Consider the following 18,472-nt stretch of genomic DNA (forward strand, 5'->3'; position numbering starts at 1 on the left):
CGCTCCTCCCTAGTTTTTAACCATCGAGAGGCGGCGTTGCTATGGGAACGGGCGGCCGGGAGACCCGGTCCGGGGTGCTGCTCCCGGCGGGGCTCCGCTGCCGTTCCCGGGTCCGTGGGTTCCTCCCGCAGCCGCCGAGGCTGAGGGGCCGGGGCAGGGATGGGGTTTTACCTTGTGCGAGCGGATGGGCCGCTCCCCGCGTCCTGGATGGGGTGAAAGGGAAGGGGAGAGCGGCCCAGTCCTCCACTGTCCCAGAATCCCTCGGCGCGGCCGCTCTCTCTTGCCCGTCTCTATGGCTGGGGCACATGCTCTGTGCGTGGGGCCGGCGCGGTCTTGTCCCGGCCTCGTCAGCAGAGCGGGGACTCCCGGTAACCCCGGCATGGCCCCCCCCACAGGTACCGGGTGGCGGCGGAGGGTTGGGGGGGGAGCCTGGGGGGCAGCGAGGGGGCTGGGGCGGGGTGGGAGCACACGGAGGAGGAGGGAGAAAATGAGGGCAAGGGTGAGGGGCTGGCCTGGAGCGGCTTGGGAAGGGGGAGGTGGAAGAGAGAGGGGTGGGGGAAGGAGGAGGGAGCCGGGGGCAGCCCGCCCGCAAGGGCAGCCGTGGTCTCCTGCTGTCCCCCGCTGTCATCTCTCTGCCCCACAGCTCCTGCCCCGGGTAGGGGACAGCCTTGTTCCCCGGGCTGTGACAGCCGCCCCCTCCTCCCGTGGGCAGAGGCACTTGCCAAGGGAGCGAGCGGGGAGGGAGTCAGGTTTCTGTGAAAGGCTTGTCATGACTGAGAGGGTAAACAGTGCCCGGAAAATAATCCGGCTGCTGATTGCCGCCAGCGCCCTGGTGCCTTGGGAGCCCGGTTGCCCGTCAGTGCGGTTTGTTTGCTGGGCCTCTCCTTTAAGTGCTTTTATCGAGCTTTAGCTATGCAGCTGAATTTTCTTTCCAGGCTGTGTAAGACTGTATCTCACAGAGGGTTTCCTCCCCACGTCCCCCAGGTAACGTTGTGGATAGCCAGTCCCCCAGGCTATTGGCAAATCAGCTAAGATGGGACCTGACTGCCGAACAGATAGAAAACATGGCTGCAGAGCTCACGGAGAGGACCAAGCTTGTGTATGACCGGGTGGGCGCCCAGGAGCAGGGTGAGGTGTCCTATGAAAACACGCTCAAGGCACTGGCAGATGTGGAAGTGGAATATACGGGTACGTACACCGAGAGGGAGTTCTGGCTTTCTGGAGATCAACATGTTGTTACTAAGACTTTTTTGGTGGTTTTTTTTGCTCTGTACTGTCATCTTTTTTCTTCCCTTGGCTTCCTCAGCAGTATGTTGGGGTTTTTTTTCCAGTTGATGTTTATACAGCTAGATATAAAGACAAAGAATAGATTATATTTGGAACGGAAGAGTGAGTCCAACGCGAGGATGGCGCTTTGGCAGCAGGATGGTCTGCAGGAGGAGTAGCCAGGTTTTCAAGGTTGTCTCCTGCTTTTATGTGTCAAGGTGCATTAGTGGAAACAAATTGTGCATTGGCAGAAGTGGTTTGGATGATCTAAGAAATCTTCAACTCTTTTCTAACTTTCCCTAAGGCAGCGGATAAATGTCTCTCTGTGTGCCTTGTTTAAATACTGCTATAATTCTAGGGATTATGTGTAAAGTAACGTAACATGACGGCGTCGTGCTGGCAAAAGGTGCAGGCTTCGATATATCTCTGGCTCATTATTTACAGCAGTAGAGTGCCAAAGTCATGCAGCCCCCCTTCTGCCTCTTGGCGTCTGTTAGCTGTCCTGACGGCCTCTGTTGCGAGGTGTCACGTCTGTATGAAGCAGAAGCTAGCCTGCAACCTTCTTTCTTCTCTCTGATTTCTTTTTCCTAAAATAAGAGGAAAAGCCCTTACTAAGCAGGGGTAATGTTAACTTCAGCAGAACTGTCAGCACTTTCCCTGGGCAACAGAGAGTAGCTGCCTGCTCACCTTCTGCTGGGTGGAGAGCTCTCATGCCTGGAGGGCAGTGCCTTCCCACTGGAGTTGTATTATTTGAGGTTTTGCAGAGATTGTGGCAGGGAATGTTCTCCCTGTTTTCACTTCTAAAATGGAAGTGTGTCCGGACAGAGCACACCTGGGATGCGGTGACTTTTGAGGAGCGCCTGCAGTAAAGGTGTGCCACTTTTAGCCTGGTCCTCTAAGGAAAGGAGTCGCGCAACGATGCTGCCCGTGTGTCTGACAGCATAGAATTCCTGTGATTCTTGAAACTGTTGATACCAGCTATAGCTGGGGCAAGGGCGTTGGGATCTCACTTTGCTGAGGATGATGGATTATAGTGGGAAATCAGTGGACAGATATGCTCATCAGCAAGGAATGGGTGAACAGGCACTGTGGGTGACTGAGCGCTGCTCAGAGAGGACAGCTCTGGGTTTGTCTGATGGCAGCAGCTTGCCTTGCTTTTCCTTTGTGTGGGCGGGCAGGTCAGGCTCCAGGGCTGTCAAACTGGCTCCCGATTAACACAGGCTCTCTGTGTACACTCCCACTCAGAAGCAGTTCTGGACATGAAGCCATTGCCTTCGCCGTAATCCCTCTTCTGTCTTTCCAGTTCGACGGAACATGCTGGACTTCCCCCAGCATGTCTCTCCATGCAAAGACATCCGTGCAGCGAGCACCGAGGCTGATAAGAAGCTCTCGGAGTTTGACGTGGAGATGAGCATGAGGCAAGATGTGTACCAGAGGATTGTCTGGCTCCAGGTGTGTGCTTGGGAGGATGCTTTGTCAGTGATACACCTGAGCAGGGCACTGAAACCTCCTAGAATTACAAATCCTTTTCCTTGTCCCAGAACTTAGAAGTGAATGATATTGAGTCAGGTCTGGAACTGAATCACTGTGTGATCATGGCAGAATGGTCCAGCTGTTAGTGAGAACTGGGGAGTTGGGGGTTTGAGGGCTCTGCCCCCTCCCAGGGCCTCAATTACCCCTTTGGTAAAATGGCGTTAGTAAACACAGCCTGCCTCACCTGGGGAAGGGGCTGGGTAGTGCCCTGAAAAGTGCTGTAATACAGCATAAAGGTGAAATGATTAAACCAATCGGGTAAGAACTAATACACCAAACCAAAGCCTTCTTGTGGGGTGTTTCCATCTACTTCTGGGTCACTGGTATTACAATAACCCACAACTCCTCCTAGGAACCAACTTCCTGCAACACCTGATCCTGCAGTTCCCTGTGCTCATGGGTTTTGTTTTACAGGAGAAAGCAGAGAGCGCTTCACTGAAGCCTGAAGCGAAGAGATATCTAGAGAGGCTGATCAAATTAGGTAAAAGAAACGGTCTCCATCTCCCTGAGGAAACGCAGGAGGTGAGATCACAGAGGTTAAAGTAAGCACACGTAGAGTAGGCTTTGTGGGACTAATGGGACAGTGTAGCGTTAGAGCAGAGGGCTGAGGCTCGGACTCTTGATTCTTGCCCACAATTCCTGTGACTTTGGGTGCACTGGGTAACGTCTCCGTGCCCCTCTTTTTCCTTTCCATTGAAGGGGGTGACATTTACAAAGTGGGATCGATACTGGGAGTAGGGGGGCTCCTGAGAAGCTGAAATTCCAGATTGTGCTCTGCCGGTCAGGAGTAGAAGTAGCATCCAGTCCCCACATTAAAAGGGGCAGTTAGGGAAGGTGCCCCCCTGGAGCTGGGTTAGGGGAGACTGGACTGAGGGGTACTGAGCTGCTCAGGGTCTCCCTCTCATATCCTGGGCCAGTGGCTCAGTGAAGGAGCTGGAAGCTGGATTAAAAATAGAACAGAAGGTGAAATGAAATGAGGGTAGAGGAGGTTGTTGCTTAAACACCTGCAGCTCCTGAGCTGGCAGGAGGTGGCTGGGACCTTGCTGAGGTGGCTGCTTTCCTACCAGGTGTGATCAAAGGGAGCCTGTTCTAGGCTGAGAGCTCAGTGCCTGCATGCAATTAATTCTGCAGCGTTGCGTTTGAATAAAAGCCAAGTGCAGACTGCTGGGCAATTCAGCAGGCAGGCTGCTGGCTGGAGACGGGCAACGGTGCTGTTTGACTTTTCCCTTTGGACTGATTTTTCTCTCTTCATCTGTATTTTAAAGAAAATCAAAGCTATTAAGAAAAAGTTGAGTGTCCTTTGCATAGACTTCAACAAGAACCTCAACGAAGACACCACCTACTTGCCCTTCTCGAAGGAGGAACTAGGTATGGAGTGCTCGGGTGTATTTCTCTGCTGGTGTGACCCTGAGTGCCTGGATTCCTCTGGCCAGGGTGCAAGACCCTATTCCTGTTCTCAGTCCCAGAGCTGGTATTTCTGGAGAGGCCTGGGCTCTCCATCAGTCCTGTCTGCTCTTTTCTCAGGGGGGCTCCCTGAGGACTTCCTGAACTCCCTGGAGAAGACAGAGGATGGCAAGCTGAAAGTCACCTTGAAATACCCGCACTACTTCCCTCTCCTGAAGAAGTGCTACGTGCCCGAAACGAGGAGGAAGGTGGAGGAAATGTTCAACTCCAGGTGCAAAGAGGTAGGTGGGCCTTGCTGCTTGCCAGCAGGGCCAGACAGGATGCCAGGTCAGGTCCAGACACTGAAGGGGTCTTGTCTGAGATTTGTGTTTCTTTCCACTCTGGGGCTCATCCTTCCTTTCTTGCCTGCTTATCCTACTTCACTCTTTGTCTGACTCTACCTTGCAGGAGAATTGCTTGATCCTCAAGGAGCTGGTGGACTTGCGGGCTCAGAAAGCCAGTCTGCTGGGCTTCAACACACATGCGGACTTTGTCCTGGAGATGAACATGGCTAAAAGCAGCAAGACAGTGGCTACGTTCCTGGGTGTGGCACTTGGCTGTGGAGGGGCAGAGCAGGGGCATGTGCTGGGCCGGGTGTGCTGCTCTCAGCCCCGGGCACTAACCCTGCCTGCCTTGGTTTTCCTAGATGAGCTGGCCCAGAAGCTGAAACCCCTTGGGGAGAAGGAACGAGCTGTGATCCTGGACCTGAAAAAGAAAGAATGCGAGAAGCGTGGCCTGGAGTTTGACAACCGCATCAATGCCTGGGACATGCGCTATTACATGAACCAGGTGGAGGAGACCAAGTACAGCGTGGACCAGAATCTGCTGAAGGAGTACTTCCCCATGCAGGTGGTCACTGCAGGCCTGCTGGCCATTTATCAGGAGCTGCTGGGGCTCACCTTCCATCTGGAAGAGAAGGCTCCGGTCTGGCATGAGGATGTCCAGCTCTACACAGTGAAGGACACCTCCTCCGGGGAGACCATCGGCAAATTCTACCTGGACCTGTACCCACGGTGAGGCCTTGGGCAAGGCGGGAGGAGGGCTAGGGCAGCAGGACTAGAGCCTGCTAGGACTAGAGCGGGAGGAGGGCTAGGGCAGCAGGACTAGAGCCTGCCATGCGCCTGGGAAAGAGGAGAGGCTGTCCTGCTCCCAGGCGCGTGGCTGTGTGGAGGGAGTGGTGTGTACTCGGGCAGGACTGTCCCAGAAGCAGGGGGTCACCAGGGGCTTCTGCTCTGAGCAGGACTGCAGTGGCTCGTGGCTGGCTGTGGGGGAGGATCCGTGTAACAGCCTCTTCTTCCTGACCTAGGGAAGGGAAGTACGGACACGCAGCCTGCTTTGGCCTGCAGCCGGGCTGCCTCTTGCCGGACTCCAGCCGGCAGATCTCAGTGGCTGCCATGGTGGCCAATTTCACCAAGCCCACGCCGGATGCACCTTCCCTGCTGCAGCATGATGAAGTGGAGACGTACTTCCATGAATTTGGGCATGTCATGCACCAGCTGTGCTCTCAGGTGAGGCCTCGCTGGGCTGGCAAAGGGTTGGTTTGTTAACCTTTTCCCTGTCGTGCTCCCCTGTAGGGTTGAATGACACCCCACACTGAGCTTGCCGTGTCTCCTAGGCGGAGTTTGCCATGTTCAGTGGGACACACGTGGAGCGGGACTTTGTCGAGGCACCATCTCAGATGCTAGAGAACTGGGTGTGGGAGAAGGAGCCGCTGCTGCGTATGTCCAGGCACTACAAAACTGGAAGCCCCATCCCTGATGAGCTGCTGGAGAAGCTCATTAAATCCCGGCAGGCAAACACAGGTGGGTCCCTGTGGAGGGACATAAGAGCCAGCGAAGAGGGGCAGGACGGGAGCGAGGGCCCGTGTGCTGTCCCCAGCGAGGGCAGAGCCTTGCCATGGTGTCACCTATGTGTGGGGAGGGGAAGGGGACCCTTAGTGACCTGGCGAGGTAGAGGAAGGGCTTTGCCTTGCTCTCTGTGGTAACCGAGGGGATGGGGGAGAAGGAACCACATCTGCCTGCCATTCGTCTGGGAAGAGCGAGGGTGGTGTGGCAAGACGTGCAGCAGGCTGGTTGGTGGCACAGTGAGAAGAGGTGCCAGGGGGTGCAGGGATTTATCCGCAAGCAGGGGATGCGGCTTAGGCCTGAGTGGGTGCTGCTCGACTGGTCTGGGGAAGTGGGTCAGAAACTAGGTGTGGGGGGAACTGTGGGAGCCTACCTTGCTGCGCCCCGGCCTTGGAGACACTCCTGCCTGCAGGCGGAAGCTCAGTTTGCCTCCTCCTTCTGGGAACAGGGCTCTTCAACTTGCGTCAGATCGTCCTGGCCAAGGTGGACCAGGCGCTGCACACCCAGACGAAGGCCGACCCCGTGGAGGTGTTTGCCCGGCTGTGTGAAGAGGTGCTGGGCGTGCCTGCTACTCCAGGTACCCAGGGGCTTGGGGGTCCAGCTCTCGCTGTCTCTCTGGGCCTGGCCTGCAAGCTTGGCTCAGCAGGTTCTTTTCAGGGCTGGGGCTTCATGCTGGCTCAGTGGGGACAGTTTCTGCTGGCTCCAGGAAAAGCAGGGCTGAAACCATACAAAAATAACTGGAAAGTTCTTCCCTGTTTCCCCTGGGATGGTGAACAAGCTGACCCAGTGCCTGCTCTGACACGTTTACAGCACAGAGGGGTTTTTCCGTGCTGTGAGCGGTTCCAGCAGCCTTTCCCGTTAACGCCCCTTCCCTTCCTTTGCGGCAAAGGTACAAACATGCCCGCTACATTTGGCCACTTGGCTGGAGGCTACGATGCCCAGTATTACGGCTACCTCTGGAGTGAAGTGTACTCCATGGATATGTTCCACACACGCTTCAAGCAGGAGGGGATCATGAACTGTAAGGTAGGGAGGACGTCCGGCACCGCCAGGCTCTCGGCATGTGGCAGGGGCTGCCTCCCCTGCCAGAGGTGGTAGGAGATGGCAGCACCAGTGGGAGGGTGGGTGTCCTACACATACCCCCATCTCTCTCCTCACAGGTGGGCATGGATTACAGGAATTGCATCCTGCATCCTGGCGGTTCCCTGGATGCTTCCGACATGTTGAGGAAGTTCCTGGGCCGCGAGCCCAAGCAGGACGCCTTCCTGGCCAGCAAAGGACTGAAGGTGGAGAACAACTCGCTGCCTTCAGCCTGCTGAGAAACTGCTCCAGCCCATTTTGAGTAAAGCCAGCTCCTTTGTCTACGCACCAGTCCTCTCAGGCCAAGCAATACCCGGTACTTCTGTCACCAAACGCATCCTGGGCCAGCCCCTGCCTGGAGCTGTTCCTCCAGGATCCTGCTCCAAGCTCACCCAGGGCTTTCAGGAGCTGGGTTCAGCCCTGGTCCAGGGCTCTGCGGTGACAGCTCTGCAGAGGGAGTTGAATTGCCTTTGTCACCCCCTCCGAGGGGGTTGGGGCTTTTGGTAGCCCACGCAAATTGGCTGAACTTTGAACCTGATTGCTGCACAAGGGTGAGTTTCGGCCTCATTTATAGCTGGGGAGGAGGTTGAGAGGAGTTACCAAACTTGAATCATTGTTTTAAAATCCCTTCTTTTTAAGAAATGAGACTTCCCACTGGGCTTGGCTTGTTTTGTGCCCTGGGGCAGACTTACTGTTCGGAACACGAAACAATCAGCCTGAGAAGCTTCATTGGAAGTTGTGCTCTCCCATCTTTGGGCAGCTGGCAGCTGTGGAATAAAGATGGGGAGATCCCAGAGCTTAAATACCATTGCATTTACTGGAACATCCTGCCCTGAGCCCCTCAGACGTTCCTGCTGGGGCAGCAGGCCTGGGAGGGGGGCAGAGAGGGCCAGTACAGCTCTTCCCAGAAGAGGGGATCTGGGGAGCGTGGCCTGGCCCCCCTGTGCTGCCAGACGTCCTCGGGAGGTTGTACCTTCCCCCAGGCTGTATCGGAACTGCTGGGATGCCGTGCCCAGGGCCATCTTAGGGCAGCCAATGCCTTTTGGGCTCTGGTCATAGCAGCAGAGGGTGTGTTGTTATTGCTGTCACCTCTAAGCCAGGGTGGGACAGGGGAGGGCTGTGGAAAAAAAAAAAACCGCAACAACAAGTGGACAGCTTCAAACAACACGGATACCGGGGATAAAAATATCAAGTGGGCTTTGTGCCAGGCCTTGAGCGGCTGGGCTTTGGGTGCGGCGCCGAGCTGGGGGATGGCAGCCAGCCCTTTGACCAGCCTTGGGAGCAGCCGGGCTGTGCCACCTGCCCCCCCCCCAGCTGTTCCCCTGTCCCCAAGAACCCTAAAACTGGTGCCCACATGGCGTGGCACAGCGTGCCTCCCTCTGCTCGCCTCTGTGGTGCCGTTCCTCCCAGTGCCGCCATGCCCGAGCAGGCTGGAGTACAGCTCTGCTGATGCGTGCAGGGCTGTGCGTTGGAGCTGCTGGAGGAGAGCACTGACCCCATGGGCAAAGGCCGATTTCAGGTTTTGCTCACGTAGGAATCGCGTGCAGGCTGGGAAAGGTTTTTAGTAGCGAGGGTGTGGGGCAGGTGGAAGGTAGGCTGCTTCCTTGGTAGCGGAGGGGAGCCGAGGACCTCAGAGGGGAGCTGCGAGCTCCCACCAGTGCGAGGGATTTTGTCGTGACAGGATACTGAAGGCAGATCTCATTTTCTGGTGCCCCAGCCCACCTCCAGCCTCAGGTGCTTTGTGTGATGCCGTTTGACGGCTGCAGGATTGGTCCCTGCAGTTCTTCTGTGGTTTGAGCACACAGAGGGTGCCGTGCTCACACCCACCGCCCTCGTCAGGGCTACGTGTGGGAGCTGCCATCCCTCCCCAGGGTCTCATGCTGTGGCTCCCTCCCCAGCTGGGCTGTTCCCTTTGCTTCTCCTCTTGTCTGGGCTGCATCACCAGAGCAGTTCTGGCTTCCTTCGCTGCAGCCGCTGATGAGGGTGTTGGAAGAAAGCTCACCCCAAGTGCAGACAAAGTCGTTGCCGTCACCTCCCTCCCCCAGACACCCCTGGTGACACGGGAAGACCGGTGACACCCTCCCTTGCTGGTCCCCTCTTGTGCTGACATGTGGACAGGTCCGTAAGCAGCGAAGTGGCTCCTTAGTGTTAGCTGGGGCCACATTGAGCATCTTGTCTTTGTCCCCACCCTCTGTTTTAGGCATAGGCAAGTGTCTGTATTCCAGGTGCCGGCTGCGCAGGGCCGGGCGCTCTCGAGTTGATGCTGTGGGTGTTTTAAGTGTCATGTTTTACTGAGCTTTCAGCATTTTCTTTCAGACCTCTCCTCTTGAGGGAGAGAACTGAAGCTCAACAGGGAAACCGCGCACTTTCCTCCCTCCTTCCCAGGCCACAAATAACTGTTCCTCCCTCCAGTAACCCCTGCTGCTGGCAGTGCGGTGAGAGGTGCTGCCGGAGGCTGCGGCCAGGCAGAGCAGGGGGACCTGATGCCTCTCCAAGCGCTGCTGTTCCCTGTGCATGGGTGATCCCCAGGAGCAAGGCCGGGAACCGGGCTCCTTGGAGCTGCACCTTCTCCCCCCCGAGCTCCTCGTCCCCATCCCGTCCCAGGCTGGTGGGGAAGAGAGGTCCCTTTGGGGTTTGATTGGTTTTTGGGTTTTTCTGTTAACCTTTTCTAAGGGCGAACTGGTGTGTGTGTGCCGTTCGTAATGGTCACGTCCCATCCTGCTTGTTTCAATGACTGGATTTTAGACGGTTCCTAGCGCTAATAAAGGTTTTCCTAAGCGGATGTTTGCATGGCTCAGGTCCTGCCGAGGAAGCTTCTCTTTTGCAGGGGGAAGATGGCTGTCCTCCGGGATGGCAGGGTGGTGGGTCCCAGCACTCCCGGCACGGCCACCCCCTCACCAGCGCTGTGGCAGCCCCCCGCAGCAGTCTGCACAGTGGGTCCTGTCCCACGAAGACGGGCACCGAGCGGCAGGCGTGGGGCGGCAGTCTGTCTGGCGTGAAGCCCTGGGGAGCAAGAGGCAATGACACACCCCCCCCCCCATCCCCCTGCCGTGTCCATGTGGGCTGCGTCCCCCGTGCCAGCCCCGCACCTGGGTGAAGAATCCATGGTCCAGCACGTCCTGCAGGCTGGGCCGTGCCGCGGGCTCGGGGGCCAGCAAGCGGGCGATGAGGGCCTGGGCGTGGGGCGAGAGGTGGGGAGGCAGCGGGTACCGAGCCGCTCGGATGCGCCGGTACAGCTCCTGCCGGTGAGCCGCCTCAAACGGGGGGCTGCCTGTCAGCGCCATGTACCTGGGGGGGTCCAGCTGCTCAGTGGGACTGGGAGCACCCCCCCCACCTGCCCTCCAGGTCCCCGCTTACATGGCGCAGCCCAGAGCCCAGATGTCCGAGGGCACCCCATGTCCCTTGCGGTCCAAAACCTCTGGGGCCAGGTAGCCGGGCGTTCCACAGAGCGCCCTGGGGAGACGGGCACGGTGAGCCCCAGCCTGGCAGCAGCCCCCCCCGGCAGCACCACAGCCTCGCTCACCCCCAGCGCCAGCCAGCCGGTGCCTCCTGCCGTGCCAGCCCCAGATCCCCGATCTTCACCTGCATCTTCTCGGTCACCAAGAAGTTGCCTGCAGAGAGAGATGAGACCAAGCGGGACCGGTGCGGTTCACCCTCCCACCGCCCCAGCTCTGCCCCACGCACTCAGCTTGAGGTCCCGGTGGACGATGCCCTGTCCGTGGAGGTATCTCAGTCCCGAGATGATCTGCCGCAGGTAGTACCGCACCTCCGGCTCCGTCAGCCTCCCCCGGGCCCGCAGGATGTCGGCGAGGGACTGGGGATGGAGCGAGGTGCCAGCTCGGGGGGCCTGGCAAAGCCCTGGCATGGGGATGCTCCGTTTTGGGGTGCTGGTGCTCACTCACCCGCCGGCTGCAGTACTCCAGCAGCAGGTAAACGTGGCTGCTGTCGGCGAAGTGCCCGTGGAGGCGGACGATGTGCCGGTGGCACAGGCGGCCGTGCAGCTCCTGCTCCCGCTCCACCTGCATCGGCACAAGCCCGGCAGCCCCCCGCTGCAGGGAACCCTCTGGATGTGGGGACCCACGGCATGCACCCTTGGGGAGACGGGGATGGGAACCCATCCAGCGACCCGGGAAGGAGGGAGAAAGGTCAAGGGCAGAGCTCTGGGGGATCTCCGTGGGTATCACCCCCACCTCCCTGGGGACTTTCTGTGTGTCCCCCAGACTCACCCTCTCCGCGATGCCCACCATGGCAAGCCGGACTCGTGGGATGACCTTTGCAGCGTAGACCCTGCCGCTGGCCACCTCTGTCAGCTGGTAGCAGCGCCCGAAGGTGCCCTGCAAAGATGATCCCGCAGGAGTGAGCAGCCCCCGGCACCCCGGGGCCAGCCGAGGGGTGAGAGGCTGCAGCAGAAGGGGGTCCTGGGTGTGGGGGTGCCTGGCTACGTGCCCTTCGCCGAGGGTCAAGGAACCCAGGGGACGTGGCTGGCACTGGCCCCAGGCACCTGCTCCGCTCTGGCTCGGTCCCAGCATCTCCCAGTTGCCTCAGTTTCCCCTTCCCCAGAGGGGACGTGGTGGGTCCCCCTCAGGATGGGACACCTCGGGGACCCCCTGCAGTCCCGTGGGGTGCAAGTGTGTGACACTGCCAGGGTGCCCAGCGGGGAGGGGGTGAGGGTCTGGCTGGGGGTGCAGGGCCGGGGCCGCTGTGGGGGCGTTGGGGGGATTTACCTCTCCCAGGAGCCGTCCCCGCTTGTAGAGCATCCCGCTGCCCGCATCCTCGATGAACCATCCGAGGAGCTCATCCCCTGCGCACCCCCGGGCCACCATCCTGCCCGCTCTGCTGTGCCCGGCAGTGAGGACACCCCAAGGGACACCCGCACCCCAGCACCGTAACTCCTTCAACTCCGGGTTGAGGGTGCCTGGACGGGGGGGGGGGGGGGGGGGGGGGGGGTCCTGGGTGCTGAGTACGAGGAGGAGGCACCCAGCACCCTTGCCTCTACCAGCCCCTGACAGCCCAAGCCCCCCCAGCAGCAGATCTCGCTGCATCTACCGATCGCTAAGCAGGGACCCCCAGTGGGACGAAGCCCCCCCCTGCCCCAGCATCCCAGAGTAACCGGGAGGGTCCTGGATCAGGGCGAGACAGACTGGGGGGGGGGTGTGGTGTCCTATCTACACCTTGCCCCTCTACAACCGGGGCTGGTGGGGTCCCCCCCTCGCCCGCCGGAGCTCCGGGCCCCGAAGGGTTAACGGGCGGCCGGGGAGGGCTGGGCGCACCTTTGGGGCTGGATATTAATAACGCAGCGGGGAGGGACGGGAGGCGAGCCCGGGGGGGGGGGAAGCCTCGCCCCCCCCCCCCCCCCCGGAGCTGCGCAAGCGATGCCCGATCGTCCCGGGTCCCCGGGATTTTGCCGCCGGGACGCCCCGGACGAGGGGCGGCATGACCGGGTGGGGGTGTCGGGGAGTCCCGGTTCCCAGCGGGGGACCCCACGGTGCCGGGTAAGGTCCCGATTTCTGCTTAACCCCTCGCGGACCCCCGAAGCAACCCCCCCTCCCCGTCCTTTCCCCGGTCAGCTCCGCTCCTGCGGGGGAAACTGAGGCACAGCCGCGTCCCCCGGCTGCCAGCGGGGGCTGGGCATCACCGGACCCTCGCTGGGCTCCGGACCCCCCCCACCCCCCCCCGCAAAAGCAAAGGCACTGCCACCCCCCGCCCCATCCCCGGCCCTGCCGGGGGGACCCAGGCATTCGGGGTGGCCACTCGAGACCCCCGGGTCCCCGTGGGAGCTGCGCGGCAGGAGGAAACCGGCTGGGCCGGGGGATTCCCCAACACGGGGCTGGGACCCCAGCACCCTCCCCAGCACCCCCATTCACCCCCCTGCACCCCCGGGCTGGGCAGGTTGGGGTGCTCCAGGGTCAGGCACTTTGGGACCGGGGGGGTCCCCCCTGCTACCCCCCATCCCGCTCACCCCCATGGCGGGGCCGGATCCGGATCAGGGAGCGACACGGAGTCCCGGCCCCGCCGCGCAGGTCTGGTCCTGTCCCGGCAGGCAGCGAGCCCAGCCCGGCTCCCCGCCGCAGGGCCGTGGGTGCGGCGGCGGTGTCGTCTCCCGTGCCCGCCGCCGCGTGGGGCACATGTGCGGGACGCGGCGTCGCCTGCTCGGCTGCGCCCACCCGCCTGGCCTTGCTCGGGGTCCGAGACTCCGGTGTTGCCGCGTGGCACCAGACCCCCACATCCCCGGCTGGTGCCGCCGGTGGTGGGGACCCTCCCCGCTGTGTCTCGTCTTGCCTCCGTCTCGCTTCCGTCCCCCTCGCTGGGGTCCCCGTGGGGGACACGGTGGTGGCCCTCCCGCCTCGGCAGCGCCGATGCCGGGATGTGGGACACGCCGCTGCCGGCCGCCCCGGTCCCTGGGGACGGTGGGGCTCAGCAATCTCTGCTCCCGCAGGTGCCGGCAACCATGGTGGCTGCTGCTCCTGGCCTGGCTTAGCCTGGGCTGCGCCGGCGGCACGGCGCAGGTGAGGGGTTCGGGGTGCGCGGCGGGACCCCCAGGCCGCTCGAGCCCAGCCCTGGCGCTGACCGTCACCTTCCTCCACGCAGGGCCCTGCCCTGGGGACACCGGCGCGGGTCCCCGAGCCCCCAGCCCCTGCTCGGCCCCGCCGGCAGCCGGCCCGGGGCACCTGGGGGCCCTGGGGACCCTGGAGCTCCTGCTCCAGCTCCTGTGGAGACGGCGTCGCCCTCCGCACCCGGAGGTGCCTGCGGTGAGTGGGGGACGGGGCAGCATGACCCCCCCGGGGTGTCCCCACTCCTCCACACCCCCCGCAGCACCCACACCCCACGACACAGCTCTGTCGCCGACTCCTCACTGTCCCTGCGAGCCCTCGGCACCGCGCTACGCCCTGGCTAAATTTCAGCCTGATTTTGGAGGGGAAGGGATCGGGGAGGGCAGCGGGGGAGCCGGACCCTGCCACGTCCCTTCTGGGCTGCAGCTCCAGCAGGATGTGGCCCCCATGCGGGACATCGTGGTCCCCGCTCCCAATGCCTCGTGGGGATGCGTCGCTTCCCACCCGGCTGCAGCTCGGTGGCTCGGCAGCATCCTGGCCCCGGAGATGGGGAATGACCCCGTGGGGGACGCAGGGTGCAGGCAGGGCTGCTCGGGGAGGCCGTGCCCCGTCCCCGCCGCGCTGACGCTGTGGCCGTAGGTCCACCGAGGAGGAGCCGTGCACGGGTGACCCGCGGCAGTACCGGCTCTGCCAGCTCCAGGTGAGCGTGCGAGGGTCATGGCACGGCATGGCCGGCCCCGGTCCTGGCCCCGCAGGGCTCCGTCCTCCCCGTCCCGCGGGGCTCCATCCTGCCGCTCCCGCAGGGCTGTCCCGGCGGCTCGGTGCCCTTCCGTGCCATGCAGTGCTCCCTCTATGACAACAAGCCCGTCCTGGGCACGCAAGCCCGGTACCGCTGGGTGCCCTTCCATGGAGGTGAGTCCTGGGGCGGCGGGCGGCATCACCGGGTTGACCGGGGGCCATGGCTGCCACCGGCGTCACCCCTTTCCCTTCCCGCCTGGCTCCGGCAGCCCCCAACGTCTGTGACCTCAACTGCTTGGCCATGGGGCACAACTTCTACTACACCTTCGGCCGGGTGTTGGACGGCACCCGCTGCAGCCCCGGCTCCTCGGACCTCTGCGTTGGTGGGCGCTGCCTGGTGGGTGTGCGTAGGGCCGGGATCCCCGGGACCCCCGGGACCCCCAGCCCTGACCCCCCACCCTGAGGCTGTGTCTCGGCTCCCCGCAGAGCGTGGGCTGCGACGGGATTCTGGGCTCGGGCACGCAGCCCGACGCCTGCGGCCAGTGCGGCGGCGGCCACGACACGTGTCTCTTCGTCCACCGGCTCTTCCAGGGCACGGACCCCTCCTCCGGTGAATGAACCATTGCCCCGGCCCCCTCCATGGGTGAATGCTTTGGCTCTTGGCTCCCCTGTCCTCCCATCCCCCGTCTGTGTTCCCGAGGCGTCGCCTGGGTCCCCTGTCCCCTCTCCCTCATTGCTGTTGGGGCATCGTCCCTGATCCCTTCCTGTCCCCAACACTTAGGGACAGGGGCAGGGGGCTTGGAGGAGACCCCTCACCGGGGCGATTTTGTCTCGTTGCAGAGGGTATCGCTCCTCCGGAGGGCGGGTGGGGGATCTCTGAGGCACCATCCATGGGGTCCCCAGGGCTGTTTGGGGGTCCCTGGGGGCACCCAGGGTCCGTGCATCCGTATCCAGTGTCCATGGGGTGCCTGGCCAGGCTGTAGGGACAATGATGCCTGTGAGGGCAGACAGCCCTGGATGGCACCCCAGGGCCATCATCGGGTGCCCCAGATGTCCCAGCATGTGGGACCAGGCTGGGTTCGTGTCGCCGGTTCCTGGGCTGGGGCTGGGGCTGCACCAGACCCAGAGCTCCTCTGTGCCCGGTCCCCTCCCGCCCCAGCCCTGTCCCCCCCTGTCCACGGGCTGTCCCCTCGGCCTGTGCCCTGGCTCTGCCCTGACTGTGCCCTCCCCACCAGGTTATTTTGGGTACATGAATGTGACCAAGATCCCAGCTGGGGCCACCCATATCAAGGTGACGGACAAGAGCCGCAACTACCTCGGTAGGACGCGTCCTGTCTCCGTCCCAGTCCGTTCCAGCTGGTCCTGGTTGGTGCCACCCATGGGTGCAGGCAGGGTAGGGCAGGGGGTGGCTGTGCCGTGCCGTGCCGTGCCGGTTCCCCCCCTCAGATGCTGTTTTGAGCATCACGGGTTCAGTGAACTTGCCGGCGCTTGGGGCAATTTTCCAGAGGCTGCGGCCATGGGTTTTGGGAAGGGCTGAGCTGGAGCAGGGCCAGGCCAGCCACTGCAGGACCAGGACCAGGACCCCTGTCCCCAGGCCCCCCAGTCCTTCTCCCGATCCAGTCGGGGCCCCATTCTCTGCCAGCGCCAGGGCTTGGGGGGGGGTTTGCACACCAGGGTTTGGCTCCGGCTTGGGACCGAAGCCAAGTTCTTACAAGAAAGCAGATTTCTCCCGAGCCCCGACCGCAGCTCTCCCAGCCCACGCTGCCCTCCCTGCTTGGGGAGAGGCCTCCGGTGGGGACCCAGGCATCTGGGCTGCCCCCAGCCCAGCCCAGCACGGGGGTCCCGGGGACCGCGCAGTGCTCGGCCCCTGGACGTGCTCCTTCCCGCAGCCCTGATGACAAGCGATGGGCGCTACGTGCTCAACGGGGACTGGTCCATTGCCTGGCCGGGACCATACGAGGTGGCCGGCACCCAGCTGCACTATGCCAGGGACCCCGATGGCACCGAGACCCTGGAGGCGCCCGGGCCCACCGACAAAGATCTGCACGTGATGGTGAGGGCAGGGGTGGTACGGGGATGGGGGCAACTGGCCCCCGGCCCCCATCGCTCCTCTTAGCTCTGCCCTTGCCCACGCAGGTCCTGCTGCAGGAGCCCAACCCTGGCATCGAGTACGAGTTCTGGCTGCCCCGTGGGCACCCCCAGCCCGGCCGTGTCAACACCAGCCCCCTGCGGCAGCCGCAGCCCCGGGGGGCCGGCAGCCCCCCACCCCCGGAGCCGCCGGTCACCCCGGCCCCGGCGCCGCCGACCAAGCCCAGGGGCTCTGCCACGGAGCCGCCACCGAGAAGCCCCCCTGGCTGGAGCGTGGCCGGGGCTGCCGCAGGTGCCTGCTCCCCCATGGGGGTCCCAACAGCCCCCCCATAACCCTGGGGTTTCTGCTGTGGGGAGGGTCCTGGAGACCCCCAGGGGTTCTCCATGAGATGGGGACCCTAAAAAAGGGTCCCCTGACTAAACCCTCCCCCGGACCCTCGGGAGCCCCACATGTCCCCTCTCTCCTTATGGGGTGAAGACCCCCATTCCCCCTCCCACTGCTGCAGGAGGGGGGCTTGGGGGTGCAGTGTCCCCTCTCCCCCCTAAACTGCTACAGCTTTGCCCCCGCAGAGCGATGCGGGAGGTGCCGCCCACCCAAGGGACGTTCCCAGCGCATCTGGCACTTCTGCCAGAGTGACTTCGGTGAGCGCCGGGGACGGGAAGGGACTCGGGGTGATGCCGAGGAAAGTACCCAGCTCAGGGTGCCCTACGCTCGCCCCTCAGTCTTCCAGGGCCAGATCCTGGCACAGCGCTTAGTGGGGCAAGAGACGCGCTACGAGGTGGAGGTGAAAACGCCGTATCGGCACCGCTTCCCGCTGGTGTCCCGGGAATACGTGTGGGTCCCCAACACCTGCGGTTGCCCCCGGCTCCAGGAGGGCGGCGAGTACCTGCTCATGGCACGGCGGCACGTCAACTACGAGCACACGCTCAACCGCATCCTGCTGCAGGACAACGGCTATGCCCGGCCGTGGACGCCCCGTGAGGACCGGCTGGTGCGGGAGGCAGCCCAGCACTGTCCCCAGCCCCGGCCGCCCTGAACCCCCTCCCTGGGCTCCATCGCCAGGGGAGGGGGCAGCCGGCGGGACCCCGAGGGCAAACCCAGGGGCTGGCAACGCTCCTGCCGTGCACCGAACCCTTTCCGTGGCTGTGGAGGGGCCAGGGCCCCCCCGTCCTGCCCTCTGCTCTGTGCTGGGCATCTCGCCGTCCTTGGGGTCGACTTGGCTGCGGAGGGGTGGAGGATGGTGGTAATTTATTTTTTTGCAGAAAATAAACCTGTATATCACCTCGTTCGCCGCGTGCGCCTTCCTGGCTGGAACCGGCCCAGGGTGTCCCATGCCCTCCCCACCGCAGGGGGTCCCCTCCCTCGTCCCCATGCTGAGCCCCCAGAGAAATGCTCCCGCCCAGCAGCGTGTCCCTGTCCCTGAGATGGACGCCGGCCAGGTTCTGCTTTTCGAGGTCAGGGACCTGCTGCTTATCTCTTTTCCGGCAGAGGCGAGCGGGTCCCTCCCTGTGCCGGAGCCCCCTCGCCCGTAACCCAACCCGCGGGCTGGCGGGCACAACCGCGGGGCCCGTGGGGGGACAGGATGTGTCCAGGGGTGCTGCGGGGTGCATCTCCCACTCGGTGCTCCGGGGGTGGTCTCGCACCCATCCGGGGTTGGGTTTGGAGTAGGCGCTTGGGGAAGGGCTGAGCTCTCCCAGCTCATATCGCTGGTGACTGTTCCCAAACTGGGCATGGGGCTGGGGCCACAGCTGGGGGGGGTACCTGGGGTGGGTGCCCTGAGTGGCAGCTGCCAGCCCAGGAGGTTCCTTAGCACACTGTGTAATTAATCACCAGGAGCCAGAGATGAGCCCTGGGGGTGCATCGAGCTCTGTGCTGGGCTCCCCAGCTGGTCCCAGTAAAGCCTGGCTGGTGCCAGGTGCTCTGGAACG

At 62.7% G+C, this 18,472-nt stretch overlaps 2 protein-coding genes across 3 annotated transcripts; both read left to right on the plus strand.

Moving 5' to 3' along the window:
* The first annotated feature begins 26 nt into the window (after positions 1-26).
* THOP1 (thimet oligopeptidase 1) lies at positions 27-9,948 on the plus strand. Of its 2 annotated transcripts, none has more exons than XM_049807544.1 (13): positions 27-402; positions 985-1,188; positions 2,570-2,718; positions 3,214-3,321; positions 4,065-4,167; positions 4,324-4,484; positions 4,651-4,786; positions 4,889-5,255; positions 5,549-5,750; positions 5,858-6,044; positions 6,535-6,663; positions 6,976-7,112; positions 7,247-9,948. In XM_049807544.1, exons 1-13 carry the CDS (start codon positions 42-44, stop codon positions 7,403-7,405), a joined length of 2,403 nt encoding a protein of 800 aa, XP_049663501.1. In that variant the 5' UTR covers positions 27-41; the 3' UTR covers positions 7,406-9,948. The 2 variants fall into 2 exon arrangements, with proteins under 2 accessions (XP_049663501.1, XP_049663500.1); XM_049807543.1 differs by having other exon boundaries at positions 380-395.
* Positions 9,949-12,565: 2,617 nt separating this feature from the next.
* On the plus strand, positions 12,566-17,785 carry ADAMTSL5 (ADAMTS like 5). The gene is made up of 12 exons (XM_049808077.1): positions 12,566-12,658; positions 13,603-13,672; positions 13,755-13,915; positions 14,357-14,417; positions 14,521-14,629; positions 14,725-14,852; positions 14,942-15,065; positions 15,691-15,774; positions 16,345-16,508; positions 16,592-16,835; positions 17,114-17,185; positions 17,267-17,785. The coding sequence occupies exons 1-12, from the start codon at positions 12,600-12,602 to the stop codon at positions 17,578-17,580; spliced, it is 1,590 nt and encodes a 529-aa protein (XP_049664034.1). The 5' UTR covers positions 12,566-12,599; the 3' UTR covers positions 17,581-17,785.
* Positions 17,786-18,472: the final 687 nt, after the last annotated feature.

Source organism: Accipiter gentilis, chromosome 8 (genome assembly GCF_929443795.1).
Source record: "Accipiter gentilis chromosome 8, bAccGen1.1, whole genome shotgun sequence".
NCBI lineage: Eukaryota > Metazoa > Chordata > Aves > Accipitriformes > Accipitridae > Astur > Astur gentilis.

Coding starts and splice junctions, on each gene's coding strand:
- THOP1 (XM_049807544.1), top strand. CDS start 42: ATGGGAACGGGCGGCCGGGAGACCCGGTCCGGGGTGCTGCTCCCGGCG. Junction 403..984: donor GCCCCCCCCACAGGTACCGG/GTGGCGGCGGAG, acceptor CACGTCCCCCAG/GTAACGTTGTGGATAGCCAG. Junction 2,719..3,213: donor AGAGGATTGTCTGGCTCCAG/GTGTGTGCTTGG, acceptor TTTGTTTTACAG/GAGAAAGCAGAGAGCGCTTC.
- ADAMTSL5 (XM_049808077.1), top strand. CDS start 12,600: ATGACCGGGTGGGGGTGTCGGGGAGTCCCGGTTCCCAGCGGGGGACCC. Junction 14,630..14,724: donor CTGGGTGCCCTTCCATGGAG/GTGAGTCCTGGG, acceptor TGGCTCCGGCAG/CCCCCAACGTCTGTGACCTC. Junction 16,509..16,591: donor ACAAAGATCTGCACGTGATG/GTGAGGGCAGGG, acceptor TTGCCCACGCAG/GTCCTGCTGCAGGAGCCCAA.